A 16,651-nucleotide genomic window follows, 5' to 3' on the forward strand; every position below is an offset into this window, starting at 1 on the left:
AATGCATATTCTGAGTTCTCACACTGCCTGAGCTTGCTCAAGTGCTGGCATATTTACATCATCGCCATCAGTGGGCTGGATGGAGCAAGATCCTGGTTCTTTAGGTAACGCTCAGGACCGACACGCTCAGCACTAGCATCAGATACGTTCAATAACTCTCTCCTAGAAAGAGGAGGACTCTGGGATCCTAGTGTTGAGTAAAGCTTGTCACCACAGGGCAAGCTCAACATTTATATGGTGGCAGGATGGGGTAGAACATGAACACGCCTGCAGGGACTGACCAGGCAAAGCTGGCATCTGGAGAGGTGCTTGTAATAAGAACACCTGCGATAGCAGGGCACGCATTGGCAATATATTTCAAAGAAGTGTTGTTGCTGGTAAATAATCTTTCTTTCGGTTGCCAAAAATGGTAATGTAACTGCACTTATATAAGTGTTACCTTGTTTTCTAGTCCTTGTGTAGTGAGAAGTGAACTGTTTGTGTCTTTTGTCATCCAAGAGATTGACTAGATCTGTGTAGGCTGTAGGATAGAAGATATCTCTTTTTTTATAGCTCTCCACTTAAAAATATAAATAACATTGTGTGTTATGCACCACACAAAGCAGAAGCATTTCTCTGAGTCTAAGCAGTAGTTTGTTTCCTCCCTAGATGCAATTACTAGAGGGGTTTTGCATCGCATAAAACCACTCAAACAGTGGGGTGCCTTTGTCACCAAATTTATCAGAATGCAGAACTACAAGATGTGATAGGCCTTTTTGTTTGCTAAATTCTCTTATGTTTGGGGTATTGTGTGTCCGCTGAGTACCACATGGGGAACTTGTTTCTGCATTCAGCCCATATGTGACAAATGTGGTGAAATTATCTGTTGGTAACTTCTTCAACAACCAGTTGTCAGTTGTATTGTCCAAGTTGCAGACTGCTGTTTATATATGGCTTTACTAAATTACTTTGTTGCCAGTCAGGAAGAACACAAATAATAATATATGGCAAAAGCTGGCACAGTTTAAAAGACATTTAACAAAATACCCAATGCAGAGTGAAGTAGAGAGAGTGTTCTGAGTCAGATGCCAAAGCTGCAAAAATAATTTATGACAGAAATCTCTGAAATTCTGTCCATTTGAGCCAGAGGTGCAAATGCTTAATAACAAGAAAGTGCAGTGTGCTCATGTGTTGTTGATGCTCTGGGTTAGTGGTGACTTCTGCTTTGAGCATTTGGCCTCTGCTCAAACTGAATGTACTAAATTTTGAATGTCAAAATACCTGCGCTTTACTTAGGGCAATAGATTTGACTGTTATGGAAAAAATGGAAGTGATAAGGCTTGGTTGATGAACATAATGATTTTAGAACACATTAATTAACAAGAGAGCTCACAAGTGCCTATTTCGAGCAGATGGAAAATCCAGGAAATCATCAGAGAGGTAATTGCACTAGTTATGGAGCCAGAAAAGAAGAGAAGAAGCTCCTGAAGGGAAGCTAAAGGGAAAAGGATCTGATAGAAAAGTTGCCAGTCTCACCTTACTGATCAGGGCAGAAGCCTCTCCATGGAGAAAAGAGAGAAGGTGCAAAACAGGGGGGGAAGTGTATAACAGAGCCAGAATCTTGCCCAGGGGAGAGGCTGACTCCTCATCTTGAAAAAGAAGGAAATGGCACCAGCTGCATTGCAGGGGCAAATTAGCTGCTGCCACAGGAGAGGTGGCATTGAGGAAAACTAAAACTGTGGAAACTGTGGAGAGCTGTGGATAAAGAGCCTTAGCGATGCCAGTGAAAAACATCCAGCATCAACCATACGGTGCTGGATGCAGAAATGTTGTCAGAAGGATGCAAGGCAGGCATGACAGCTGGTACGCAGCCAATTCTGGAGGGAAGAGGGCTGAAGGCAAATATGTCTGCAGAGGACAACGCTAGCCTGGCAAATAAGAATGCAGGCAAACTTCAGTAGCTGCTTTTTGCCCAGTCCAGGATCAGTGCTCTGTGTTGCGGCATGCCATCCCATCCACCTGTAACTTGTGCTTAATCGTGGCAGACCAGCGGCCTGCAGGTATTTTGATGAGTAACTGTCTAGACTAGAATGATGCTGTATGAAAAGGAATATTGAAGTAAAAAGCTACATGAACCAGTGTCAAAAATGCAAAATGCAGATTGAAATAGACGTTTTCTTCAGAGACAGGTCCAGGCAGTGCTACAGCCTCAGAGAGTAGCCTGAAGAACACATTGCTTAAGTTATGATTCAGAAATACTAGTGAAGCAACTAGCAGGAGGACCAGCTGGATAGTCATTATTTGCTGTTGCCTGTTCATGCAGATACTAAGGCTTTACATAGCTGCTCTGCCTTTATTCCCTCTGCCATTTGAATGGTGTGGTCACTCACAGTGAAATCCAGCAGAAAGGCAGGATTCTTGAAACCAGGGAGTCGCAACTTCCGTGAAAACGAGTGACCAGGTAGAGGATCTGCAGGATCACTTCTTGCTGCAAGGAAAACTGTGGGCACCCTTAAAGATTCTTCACATGTGAGAGGCATCCCCAGTATTCCATTTGCCCACATGAGGGGTTTGCATGTGGAGCCCTCCAGGTGCTGCTGGACCAGAGAGGTGAATTAGGGTGCGAGCAGCCCGGTGTTCTTCTGTTTGATTCCTTTTTTTTGTTTTCCTTTGGCCCTATGGATCTTTCCAGTAATTGCAAGTTACCATGTTTCATCAGCAGAACCCCAAACCTGTTGTCTGTTTCATGTATTGTGCAGACTTTAAATTACAAATAAACTTGATGATAGAAGGGAGGAACTGAGGAAGACTGAATAATAGGACAAGATCAAGACTTGGATACTACTGCGCTGAGCATCCTCACAGCAGTGATAAGGGATAAAATCAAATTACCTGAATCTGGGTGTATTTCACAATTAAAAATAATGGTTTTAATTAAAATAATTCCAGTGGAGAAGGAAGCAAAATATACTTCCTTCATTAGCCAAGTTTTATGCTCTTCCTATAACTTCATGGTAAAACAGGCTATAAATCTGAAAGCTGCTATTAAGAGCCCACTGTCAGGCTTCTATGAAGCACACTATATAATACCCATTTTCTTACATTACTCTCAATAATAACATAGTCCTGTTGCTCCCAGGACAGACATTCTGTGCTGTCCCCGTATATGAATCATCAGGAAGAAGCATAAAATATCAAGATCTAGATTTTTTTAAATGCTGAAAATGCTCCTTAATTAGCTCCGTTTCCAATCTATTTGAGGGTGCATTTATGATGGTAGAGAATCGTCCTCTCCTCCTCTGTACAGCTCAGGGTGCTGAAGGTGAAAGACTGACAACTGCAGGATTAAACCAGAGCTCTAACACTGAAAGCAGGATGTGAGACAAACCTTCCTTCTTCCAGACCTGAATTTTAGTGTAGGGCATGGTGGGGTTAATAGCAGAGCAGGTTACACTGGAGCTGTTTGGTGAGGGAGGAGGTGGGAACAGATTGCAAGGGCACAATTACACTAAATGAAGGAAGCACAGGCCACACCTGTGCCTGGGACCCAGCGCTCTCAATCCAGCCCTGATTGGATCTCCAGAGACTTCCCGGAGGTAAAGTGTCAATTAGTGTAATGACCCTGGACTTTGTCCACTCCGTTCGCTCATTCTGAGTGTGGAATAATTTCATGTACACTGGGGGATCTCTTTTAGCAAACTCCTCACAACACCACCTGCTCACCCTCTCATTCTTCCAGTGTTATTCCCAGCTCTCCTTCTGCAGGATTGTTGAACTAGAATACAAAATGCAGCGTGCCCCGGAGGCAGCGAGCTCTGGATCTTCATGCAGACAATAATTCCCAAACACCTGTATAGATAATACAATTTTTTTTGAACGGAGGGTGTAGAAAACCCTGTCCTTGCAGCCCAGTCCTGCACACGCATTCAGGGAAATGATGGGACTCCATGTAAAAGTAAGAGAGGTTCCCAGCTCTGGTAACAACTCAAACTGATTACCGTGAAGTAATTATCTCCATCTTACACACAGATTAAAGGCAATCTTCTCTTGTAGATTTTGTCTCAAAATTCATTTCTCGCTTAGGGCTGGAGACACCTCACTGTGTGCATTAAGTAGATATTAATACTGAAGAAATCTTTGCATGGTATTGGATTGTGGTGCACATTGTGGAGCTAAACAGGTCTGAGCAAACGAGCTCATCAGAGTGAGGCATGGGGATCTCCATGGAAAACCAACCCCCACTGCCAGCACCGCTGCTTTGTCTCCGTGGGTGACTCCAGTTTCACGTGAATGCCAGCCGCAGCGCTGATGCCATCCTGCAAGCCTTGTGGTCCCCTGCTACGCATGGAGACTTGATACACGTCTGGATGAGGAAGATAGTTTGTGTGTTCAACTGTGGCATCTGAAGATGATCTGTGACGATCTTCCAGTATTGAATGTCACCTTACAGCACGGGGCCCATCACTGTCATGTACTTCAACACGAAGAAGACAGCTGCAATCGGATATGTTTTAAGCTAGTGTCAACAGGTTTAGCCAGCTTAAGAGCGTGTTAAGCCCTACTGAGACAAGGTTTATAGGTTAGTGGTACAACTTGGAGCATAATCTATACACATTCTTTAGCGTTAGCCAGCTTTGTGCTTATGTGAGAAGTGTGAGTCTTTTATGCATGCGAGGCTTTTGGGGAAGTCATTTGGCCTATGCTAAATGCTGAAATAATCTAAAAGTATAGAAGCTGCAGGGGAGAGCAGTTCAAAACCACCAGGAGCTGAGGTTAGGCCAAGATTTCCTGTCACTGCTGAGCTAGCTGAAAAAGCCTGGAGTGTCCTGAACATGGGAATTAAAGCAAGAAGATGATTTAAATGACTCGAGCCTACTTTCTTAGGCTGCGGCATTCACATGTCTTAGGTTGCTAATGAGCAACAATGCTGCGGATAAACGCAGTGGTTAAGATTATAGCAAAAAGATTTTTTTTTTTTTTTTTTATTGCAACAGGACTGGCATATTTGGAGCAAAAAGCAGCAGTCCTGACAACATATTGTTTATCTTTCAGCCAGAGCACAGCTGTGTTTTCTACTGGTCTGTCCAGATTATTGCTAATTTGGAATCCCATGTATGAAAAGCTGATTCGATGGATGAAATTAGGTTATCTCTTTAGCACTTAAATATTTGCAAAGATGCTGTGGAGTTTAATTAGTTAGCAGCAACATTTTATCTTACAGGTCCACTTGCAAAAGATCTTAAATGCTGGAGAGATGACATAAGTATGTGGCAGAAATAAACACATTTGATAGTTACAAGAGCAGCAGGAGGAGGCATTAAATGATTTGATATCTAGAGTATCTGTTAGACTCTAACAATTGATTAAAATATGTATTAATTCATACTAATCCTTAATATGAGGATCTTAATAAAGTGTGATTAGCTCGGGTTTGGAAGAGCTTTCAGATCCTGGCACAATAGGTGCATTAGAAATCTAAAACACTGAAATACATGCATCTCCCTAAACTGCATTTCATCTCAATTTTCAGCACTGGAGTGCATAGGCTTTAAAATGTTTTTGGCTCCCCTGTTTCGTCCAGTCTCGGCTCAGATGTCCAGCATGTTGTGTGCATGCCTGGCTCTTGCCTTTTAGGCAGATTCCCTTGGTGTGTTTGTCTTTGAAGCGTTTTCTCTCTGTGCGCAGGTTCTCTTGTCGTCTGTGTGTCAGCACAGGTTAGCTTTAAACCCTCTCCACCTCTTAAAAAAAAAAACTGCTTTGATTTTTTTCAAGCATGCTGCCTGGGCTGGCAATCCTATGCACTTGAAATGCGACCAGAGGGCTTCCAGATAAAATCTCGCCAAACTGAAAAGCCATTGTGCCACCAGGATGCAACACTTATTGAGCCAAGTGATTGCTGCCTTGAGTGTCCTCACCGGGGGTGAGTCAGAGGTGTCTTTGGCAACTCCCAAGCTTCTGCCTGCACCCTGTTTTCAGCAGTCTTTGGGGCAGCACAGGAGTGACTGCTGTGAGAGCCGAAAGGGGATGCGTGAGGAGAGGAGCAGGCAAATTCGAGAACTCTGCAAGAAGAGTCTGAGTATCAGGGTGGTCCTGGTGATAGCCTCTCCACCAGGATACAGCTAGCTGGGTGTGAGAGCAACAGATTAGTTTGCTCGAGTTTGTCATTTCAAATTCCCTTCCGGTTCTCTATCAGCAAAGCTCAGGCCCATTCCCACAATCAGCTTCTCTCTTGGATGGTTGCCGAGTTGTGATATTTATAGGGTTTACTGGAAACTGTTGGCACATTACTGGGCTTCAAAATGTGATTGTTTTTCAAAGAAGGAAATTAGCTGGAGTGTGGGGCTGGTGGCCAGCTTGGACGGTAAGCAAAGGGAGCCTGAGGTCAGAACCGAGCTGCATTGTTTCTTTTATCTTCAGAAGCAACTTGGCCGCTCTCCTTTTTTTAAGTGACTCTTAATGCTGTGGACAAAATGAGATCATTGGGTAGTAATTCTCCATTTTAGAAATACTTGAAGTATTAGTGAAGTGCACCCTGAACCACTTAAACAAGTACCTACTGGAGTAATCGAGTGGATAAAAATCTAGTAATTTATAACCCTGTATGAGGGCTTGGAGCATAACAGATGGGTCCCAGCTTGGAATAATAAAGCTGTAATGGAAGAATGTAGATGGGGCAGAACCCTGGGGTGGATGTTGCGAAATGAAGGAGGTATTCTTGTCTTGGACAAGTTGCTTCTATTCTTCTTCTCCATCTTCCTGTTTGCATAATATTAGTTCAACTTACTTGGTGATTGTGAGATTTTACTAGCCCACAGTAGTGTTTGAAATTCTTCATTTGAGAACACTCTTGAAAAACAAAGCATTGGCATTGCCTTCATTTCCCTACAATAAATGCCTCTGTGTGCTGCACGTGTTTCAGAAAAACACTTGAAAGAGTAGAGGATGAACGAGCAGAGAGCTGGGTGACCTCTTGTGTGACACACTGGAAGGATCGTCACAGCAGACTTGTTTATGGACTAACGTGTCTGGCAAGGTGTTTGTCCTGTGTCTAGGAAGTGTCCCTTGATAATCGTTTAGGGCACAGGTTGAGGACAACCCCAGAAGTGCCCTTCTGTGTACGCGCAACCTTTGCCGGTGAGATCCACCTTGGGAATCAACATGTGCTTGAAATGATGAATTTTGGCCCACTGACACTAGCTTTTTTCAAAGCCGAAGCCCCATGCTGAGAGGTGATCTGCCAGGAGCCATGTGCTCCTTCACTGGGCAGGGCAGGCTGTCTGCCATCCTTGCTGCCCTAAGCAGAGCGTCTCAGCCTCCAGGCCCAGCCAGGTTGGACTCTATCAGGCCAGATGTTTCATCCCTCTACAGACCTGTGGGCAATTAGTGTCAACTGCATGTTTATGTGCTCTTGTGCTTCACTGTAGCCCAGAAAAAGTCTTCTAACCTAGCTTAGTGATGCAGACACTGTAACGATACTGTGCCCCACTAATAACTTCTGTATTTTTTTCACGTTCTAGTTTTGCCAGCGATGAATACCAAAGGGTTATGCAGCAAATATATTTTGTTGTCCAGCAGCACAAAACCACCCTGGTGCCAGGGGAGCCACAGCTTAATGTGTGTGACAAGGCCGTCATGGTGAGTGGTTAACATATAAATACATCCGAGAATTCTTAGCTTAAAGTATATATTGTAAAGCCTTTAAAAACGTCAGTTAATGCTGGGAAGGGATGGAAAAGAGATGCATGCTTCTCCATTTGAAGGACTGTCTGGCCATCCCATGAAAGAAAGAGCTGTTTGTTACCTGTAGAACATGGTGGTACAGGGGTGCTTAGACAGAGTGAGTGGAGTTAATTCTGGAAAATACGAGCATGCTATGATAAACTCTGTGGCTTCCTTTCTTAGAGATACCACAGTATCTACACCTTTAGATCCTTCTCCTTTCTGATCCTCTTCTGCTAATCTCAAAAGTCTTTTGTGTTTTGAGTGGTGGGACTGGGACAGTGGCTATTTTTATAGTGTTGGGGGGCATATCTTGGGTGTTGCTCACTCTCCTCCAATTCCACCCACTCCTGACTTTTCCCAAGTCTTTATGGCTTGACACATGACAAAAATTTTCAATTCTGTTTTCTGTTTCAAGTTGCCTGTTGAAAAGTTACAGTTTGGTTTTCCTGTCAAATGCTGCTTGGTTTGTTGAGAACCCAGCAAAGAAACTGGATAGTTTGTAGGAGGTTAAGTTGTCAGATGACAAGAGTGTGTTACACTAAGGGAATGTGCCTGTAGACTGACACAAAATAGTAACAGGCAAGATCTGATGCTGAAATAATCTTCTGAAACAAACAGTCAGTACCTGCTGCTTAGAGTCTGTCTCCAGACAGAGAGATAAGTACAAAATGTGGAGCTATGTCTCCTTAATAAGAAAGCAAAGATCTTTTTTAGCTTTGTAACATCTTTTTATTTTGGATGTTAAGTAGGGAAAATATTTGAAGGGCTATTGTTTCTTTCTGTGTTATTTTATTTTATTATTCAACTTTTCCTTTATTAAACACTGTTCTTTGCTCCTCTGGGACCTTTTGGGATCAGGCAGTCTCCCCAGTGCCTGGCTGCTGCCAGAGACCTTCACTGGAAAGGCATTTCTTCTGTGCTAACTGCAGCTCCAGCAGTGGTTCATAAATTGTAGGTACACTGTGCTGTTCTGTGGCTACCCCGGGGCAGTGTGTTTAGGTGCGCTGAAAACATCTGATTGTCAACAGTGTCCTTGTGTTGTTTAATGGAAACAGTGCTGGACTAGAGGTCCTGTACTTCGTCCCATAACATAGCCCTCTCCTTGGGACTATTGGGAGTCAGTCTTTTCCCCAAACGTGCCTTGTTCTATCTCAGCTGGGTAGAAGTTCTGTAGACCATGGGCTGCCATTTCTGCTTTGGCCACGGCAGTGTCCGGGGCTTGGCCAAACCCAGTTATGGCCGCATAGTCTATGAGCGGAGGCAGCTAACGGATGCCTCAATGCTTGGCCAGGCTCAAACCAGATCATTCAGGCTGTCTGAGGCAAAAAAAACCTTCTCTGGTGAACTAGGGGGTATTCTGGTCCCAGGAGAAATGTTCAAATCCCAGCTGGAAGCTTTTTTACACTTTTTTCTATTCTGTGTAAACTCCTAGCAGGCTAGTTACACAGTCACAAAGCTAAATAAACAGTTACTGTATTATTGCCTTTTGAGATGAGAAATGAAGCTTAACAATTCTTTTTCGAGTGATAGTATTGCTGGGACTGACTGGGCCCTAAATCTGTCTTCAGAGGATGCGAGGAGATAGATATCATCTACTACTACTATGCCCAACACTACCTTCTAAATTCTGTCACTTATTTATTTGATATCAGTATTTAATATCCTTTCTGTGACAGAGGAGAAGGATTGTCTTTACTTATCCATGAACAAAGCAGATGGATGGTTTTGTAGCTACTGCAGTCTTGGGATTGATGTAAGCGCAGCAGCGTCAGCCCTCCTGAGTAGGGGAAGTGTTTGTTGGCCCATCTGTGGTGTATCCCACCAGCAGTGCAGATGAAGCTGCTTGTAGAGCAGGTTCTGCTGTGTTTCCCTCCTATGGAAGTGTAGGAGAAATTACTCCGTGCAGTGGAGCTGTGCTGGCTTGACTGCGTGTTTGACTTGCAGCACACATGGTGTCCTCAGGGCTCTCAGCGTTTCAAGCACAGATCCAGGAAAGCTGACTTGCAGATACAATTTGTTTGGGTTTTTTTCAGAAGAACAAACATTTTGTTTGTTTCTTTGGATCTCTTGTTACCTCTACAGAGTGGTCAAGCATCTGAAATTTCCAGCAGTGCTTGCGCATTTTAAAATTGAGAAACAGATTTAGGAAGCAGCATTCATTGTTCTGAAACCATCTGGAGCTTATAGTGGAGTGAGGTGCCTTCCGCCAAAGCTCCCCTCTGTGGTCTGCTCTTTCTACAGTCATAGCTGGTGTCTCACTGCCATCTGTTGTCGGCTGTATGGAATAGAAACCTGCTCTGGCATTTTTTCTGGGGTTAAGCTTTTCTTTTACTCTGTAGGAATTTAATTCCAAGAAAACATGAATGATTTCAAGGGTAGTAATCAAAGGCAATTGGTCAGAGCTGCACTGACTTTCAATGGGCTATAGCAGGAATCTCCCATGGATGGACAGACTTTGAGAAGAAGAGACAGAGAATGAACACAAAGATTTCTGAAAGCAGAATAGGAATTGTAACCTCATGTTACTGCACTCCCAAATTTTAGGTGACAATAACCCTATGAGATTGAAAAAGTTTTTATCCAAACTCCTTCCTTCATTAATCCCTTTGGAAGCTGAGGTTTGCAGTGGTTTTCCTTGCTGACATCGTTTCTCTGTTGCATGCATGCTGGAGAAAGGGAGTTCAAGAAACATGGAAACAAGAGAGCCAAATGGTTTTGGTCTGCATGCACTGAAGTAGTTGTCTCATAAATGCCTCCTACTCCATCTGTTCATGAATTCATCCATCAAAATGCTCATTAAAATACAGGCATTCTTATCTCTCTCACACCCTTGGCCTTCTGTTGCTTTTTTCTTCTTTCCTCAAGAAAGTGCATGGATATCTTAGTACTAAGAATAAGAACTCTTTTCTGGATCCCAGGAAAGTGGGAGTTTTCCCCAAAACCTCATGGCCTGGTTGCTCCAAGAAAGAGAGGAAGGTCACCAGAGTCCCATCAGACTGTATTTGTACAGGAGAGAGCACTGTATCCCATCCCAGAAGAGGGAATCATCTACTGCAGAAGAATTTGTTATCTTTCCTGAAGCTTTTTTTGAATAGTATTTGGAGTTGGAAAGTTGATGAGTCCAGGAGCATCAGCTGCAAGAGGGGTTTCATTTTTCAAGCAGGACGTAAGACCGTCTTTGTGAAAATGAAAAGATGTGGGTTAGGGTACAGGGCTTAGCAAATACTTGGCGTGAATCGTTTTTCTGTATGTTTTTTCTTTGTTTTTAACAGAATTGGTCTCCCCCAGGCTGTGAGAAGCTAGGGAGGTGCCTGACACCGCCTAAGTCTGATCCTAAGAAGTGCTTTTGGCCTCATTGATCTTCCCTGCAGTCCTCAAGAGCTACACAGAAAAGCTATAACCAGCCGGACATACAGTTTACAGTGCATGTCTTCTCATGTTGGCACTCCTGTTTACACAGGAAGGGTGTGATGTATGTATGATATCATCATTTGCTCTTCCAAAAGGGCCAGTGTTTATATTGCTGGTGCTCAGGGTTTAGCCTATACACTTGTGCTGTTTCAGTTGTTTCCGTAAATGGTAACTTTTCAGTGCAGACTGTTTCAACTGTAAAAGCTCTCTGGACAACCAGAACTCTGCTGTCACCTCAGAAATGTCATGGATGCACCTTTCCTCTTGCTTCTTCCACCCAACCTACTCTCAAATCATTGCTCGTTAGGATGCCCCAACAGCAGCCATGGGGAAAGTTCAGGAAACTTGCAGCAGCCAGAAAGCCCTGCCCAAACTGCCTTTGTTTTGTTTGCCTGTAACTTGTTGTTTTAACATTTGGTTTCCATTGTGAACTCTTCGGGCACCAACTTGTTTTCCCTTTCTTCCTAAGCTTGTGAGTACTGGGTGCAGCTGTACAGCCCAGACTGCTGCTGTGCATCGCTGGGTGCAAACAAGCGCTCCCTCCTGTTCTCAACAGAGGGGCTGGCTCCACGGAGGAGAACAGCTTTGCCTTCCATCTGTAGCTGCAAACATTCCTTAGGTAGTAGTATAAAGAAATTTGAAAACAGTGCTCATGTAAGTATTGCCTCATTGATGGTGTGCAGGATATTCTTAGGACACTGGGCATCAGTTGTTCATTTATGGGGTTTTCTTCATTTCCAAAAATCTGGGTCCAAATATGGTTTAAGTTACGCTTCTGGTCTCATGATCTGGGCCCAGCCAACTGCAGGCTCATAAATGCCCGTTTACATCAGATGTTAACTCTTGACCCCGTTTCCAGTGTGTGCTCTCTGAGGAATTCTCCTTGTGCAAACTTTCCACAGCCTGGGTGTAGCACTTCTTTAAAAAGAGTTCATGGTAAATGCCTATCCTTTGCACAATTTCACATTGCGAATTTCCCATCTGCTTTTGAGCCTATTTCACGCCCTTCACGATTGCTAACAAATGTGTCTAGAACAGAGCTGAGGAAGGTTACCATGGGGCTTCAGGGGGGTAGTTAGAAGCATCCCCGAAATGCTGTTTGCACAACCAACAGCTCCACTTCTACCCCTCCAGTGTTTCATACACTACCTGTGCGCTCTTGGCATGGCATTGTGCTACCTTGGGGAAGTCAAACTACTTTATACCTGTAAATAGCCCTACTTCCTTCCCAAGTAAAGCTTGGGGCTGGCTTGAGATGAGTTGAGAGCTCTGCTTCTGTGGTAACTGCTGTGCTGCTGCCTGTTACAGGCTCCTCAGCTGCTTGTTCTTACCCTCACTGTAATCCCAAATGCTCTCCTTCTCTCCGTTCCCACGGTTTATGCTACCTGTAATCCCCTCCACAGTAATTCCTACTGTATATCTCATGAAGCTGGATAATCCTATAAGATTGCAATAAGAACAGCGCTTGAGTCAGCTCTTACTCTTCCACCTACCAGAAATCACAGCCAGCATTTCATCGGCTGGCAGAGCCTCTGAATCTCTCTGTTTGCACATCTGCAAATGGCATCTGTTTACAGTCCAAATGTCTTTGCTGCCTTATGATGGTCCTAATTGTCCTTCCAGGATATCAAAGCATTTTCAGTTCATCCATAACAATTCTCCTTGTTTTGACATAGTGTGGATAGCTCAAGTCTTAAAAAAACCTAATCAGCCTGTTCTTCAGTGATGTCATGTGAGAAGGACTGGCAGGAGGCTCTGCAGCAGTTGTGTGCATCTGTCAGCACAGGAGGCTGGACAAAACCCGTAACTTTCCATTTTCTGGGTCTGGTCCACCTCTGCTTTAGTGCTTCTGTCCCCTAGAATTGTTCAGAGCCCTGCAAGTCCATGATGAGGGTGGTGAGGCACTGGCCCAGGTTGCCCAGGGAAGTTGTGGATGCCCCATCCCTGGAGGTGTTCACACCCAGGCTGGATGGGGCCTTGAACATCCTGGTCTGGTGGATGTGTTCCTGTCCTTGGAAGTGGGTTGAGATTAGATGATCTTTAAGGTCTCTTACAACTTAAACCATTCTATGATTCTGTGATTATCAGCAGATCAAGATACCACCAGAGGAGGGAGTCTCTCACTGCAACTCCCTGAAAGTCTTTGTCAGCCCTCAAATAGTGAACATGTCTGCTGCGAACTGAAACAGTGCTTTTTCTTTCTACATGCTGCTTTTGAAAGGTCACATCACAGGATCACTGCTCATCGTCTGAGCGCTAGCCTGGACATGTTCAGTTCAAAGCACTTGCAGTATGTGCATCGTGAGCTTACTGGATGCCTGCTACCCCGTGTCACCTACCTGCCTGGCTGCCACTTTGTTCTTTACTCTTCCAAAGCTTGCGATTTTGATGATACTGCTTTTCCCCGAGCTGTGTAACTTGCTTGGACAAGCCATCCTGTTCTTAGCGCACATGGTGTTTGTCAGGTTACCCAGCATACAAAATCCTCATTCCTCATCGGAGTAATCTCTCAGAGCATAGATACTGGAAGGAAACTTTGCACTGGAAAGCTGGCTGCTATAAGTGAGTTGACTTGATGTCTGTTTATTGTCTACTTTGTGTCCATTTATTAGAAAAGAACAAAGCTTAATGTGAAGACTCTAACACTTTAAATAAGAGTAGTAGTTTTACAGCTGGATAGCCAGGAAGAATTTTAGATCAATATATTTCCCAAAGATGTACAGATTTTAAAGTCGTGAGATGAAGAATTAATGAAGAAAAATAAACTAATTTATCAGAAATGCATTATACGATTTGTCTGTGCGCACCTGTAAGACAACTGAATAACACCTTGCTTTGGGACAGTCTCACAGATACGCATTCCAGATCATGGGACTGACTTGGGTTAAAAATAGCTTGTTTTGTTTTCCCTGTATTATTTTTAACGTGGATCAATTTCCCAGCCCACACAACTGCCCGAGTGCAATTCAGAGGCCGATGTGGAGAGCGGGTGAGGCTGCATCCATCAGCGTGGCCACAGGGATGAGCGCTGCCAGCCTGCAGCAATAGTGTGGGGCAGCTCAAAAACACCGATACATGCCTTGGATCACAAAGCAGCCGGCGTGTATTACCACATCTGCCCTAATTATCCTGGCTCGCTGATCTAAAGTCGGTCTATGTGACAGCAGCCTGGTTTTGCAAACTGCCCATACTGGGGCAGGGGATGGTTTTGCCAAGGCTGCCTTTGGGACCTGCCTGGGGTTGTGTGTGCAGTGGCAGTTGACAGAGAGGTGGGTTTGGTGGGGTTTACTGGCCGGTCAGGGACCTGCAGCAGCGGAGCTGGTTTGTTGGTGGCTTCCTTTCTCGAGCTGCAAGACTAAGAGCTAAAGGAAAGATGATGTCTTAAAGACTGCTGCTATGTAATGTTTCTTTATATTTAAATATGCCTGCTAAGTGCTGAAAGCTTAATATCTGCTTGGGCTAAGAGTCCAAGGAATTTCTTTCTTGCCTTTAATTTCCAATTAGCCTACCCTCTCAAGTCTCCCTGCTCTGCCCCTGAGGCTGTGTTATCATCCGACCTTCCATGCAGAGAAGCTTCTGAAATTGATGTAACTAATAATCGTGGAAAAAAAGTCCTACTGCATTTACAGTCTATGGCTGCAAAAATGGAGCCTTGATTTAAAATCCTGCGGCGACAAATGGATTATTTCGGTGGCAAATTAGTCTCTGTGGACCAACAATTTGGGGATCTGCACACTGGAATTGGAAACCAGAAGATCAATTCCAAACACTTAGAGTCAAGGTTAATGCCCTGCAAACTGTATTGAGTGCAGTGATGAAAGATAACATGCCTCTGCATTTCAAATGGGAAGCCAAGGAACACAGCATTAAAAGTGAAAATGGGCAAGTTCGGGACGAGAGCAAGTGATACCCACGTATTTGCTAATATAACATCACACTGTGTCTGGGGACCGAGTTTTTGGGCAAGTGCTGAGGATGATAGTGGGCTTTTACTAAAGAAACTGGAACTAATATCGCTGAGAAGGAGGCTGTTGAACTTGGGACACTCGCTGGCATGTGGAAGCTGGCAGTTCTCAATACCTGCCATGTCAAGCCTTATCCAAACATGGTGAACAGCTTCCAAAAGCTTCCTGGTTTCACATAAAGTGAAGTGGATGAAATGAGGATCTCCTGAATGTTGGAGAATGTTGGTTTTTGCAGTAAGGACATCATTGCAGTCATGCAAAATAATTTCAGCAGCTGAAGAAGGACCTTTTGAAGGTGAGAATGGTTTGAATTGGGGCTTTGGAGGGGAAGGCAGTGCTGGGAGACAGTTTATTGTCTGCGGAATTACCTGCAGCCTCTTCAGCACAGCTAGGGGAGAAATCTCTCCCTGGGCATCTTGCTGTTGTACTCAGCACTGGGAAACTACAAAGTATGTGCACCTGTACTCTCCAAGAGCTGCTCTTGAGCACTTGTTCAGTATCCAAGTAACTGCTTTGCAGTTAGAGTGGCTTGTTTTTCATTTCTCTTAACAGTTACAATACTTGGAAATAGACTTTTGCTTTTGTTTTCTGATAGTACTCGATGTGAGGTTTTCGTGTGTTATCAGAAGGCGACACAGCGGTACCTCTTGAGTTAAGCTGTTAGTTTTTGAGAACAGTTGTAAGGGAAGAACTTTTTTTGCTTTGGAAATTGGCTATTTTAAACACCAGGAAAAGACTCCATTTGCCCGTTTTCTTTATTTCTCCTTCCACCATTTATAATGTTTTTGTTGCTCGAAGTCGAGTTTGGATTATATACATCCTAGATAAAAGTGGATCCCTAGCCAAAAGCCTGTGGTCTCTCAGGAGTGAAAAAAACCTCTTCCATCCAGCTTCTCAAGAGAGGCAGTCTGGCAGCCCTCTATGCCTTTGTCCCTCCTGGAGTCACTTAATACCCTTCTGGGCGATATGTAGGTTGGTAGCACGATTCCCATCTGAGAGGGATCAGGCTTGAAAAGCCCATTGGCCTGCTTGCAAGCAGTGAGGAATGTATGCCGAATCCATTCGCTCTGGATTGAACTCAAAATCCCCTCCCGGCTCACCAGGCTGGCCCAAAAGAGAAGGGGTTTCTGTCCTCTCCAAGAGCCTGATCTATCCTGCTGCAGTGAGCAGGAGATGCTGGGCTTAGCTCTGTGCGAACAAGGATGCTGTGGAAGGGCAGAGCTGGTTCGCAACGCTTTTGCCTCTTTCGGGGGGGACAAAACTAGCTCGTTTTTCAGTATGGATGCTTCGGTCCTGAGCCCAGGGAGCTGGCTGGGGAACTGCATTCTTCTGCTGTTGAAATAAGATATTTCAAATCTATTTTTAAAAAAATGGGTTTAAAGTGCATGTGTTTCTAAAGCTGAAATTGAAATGAAACGTTCCAGTGGATTTGAAAGGAAATTTTAGGTCTCATTTCCCCTTGTGGGTATGTTGAAATTTTGGGCATTTTGTTCCACTTCACACTGAAGTTTTAAAATCCTTAACGGAACAGAAACTTCCATGCTCAGCACAGCTCTTCTAATTGCCTGGTTAAG

At 44.1% G+C, this 16,651-nt stretch overlaps 1 protein-coding gene across 4 annotated transcripts in view; it reads left to right on the forward strand.

Annotated features, from left to right (window-relative positions):
- GALNS (galactosamine (N-acetyl)-6-sulfatase) overlaps positions 1-16,651 on the forward strand; it is a 54,418-nt gene that overhangs the window by 33,828 nt on the left and 3,939 nt on the right. Inside the window, exons 13-15 of one of the 4 annotated variants that reach the window (XR_008452004.1) lie at positions 7,497-7,614; positions 10,974-13,674; positions 14,617-15,372. Coding sequence is in view for 1 of the 4 variants with exons in the window: in XM_009563174.2 (XP_009561469.2) it covers positions 7,497-7,614; positions 10,974-11,060 (205 nt within the window). In the remaining 3 variants the exon portion in view is untranslated. The other 3 variants (XR_008452005.1, XR_008452006.1, XM_009563174.2) reach the window with 3 other exon arrangements.

Source organism: Cuculus canorus, chromosome 13 (genome assembly GCF_017976375.1).
Source record: "Cuculus canorus isolate bCucCan1 chromosome 13, bCucCan1.pri, whole genome shotgun sequence".
Lineage (NCBI taxonomy): Eukaryota > Metazoa > Chordata > Aves > Cuculiformes > Cuculidae > Cuculus > Cuculus canorus.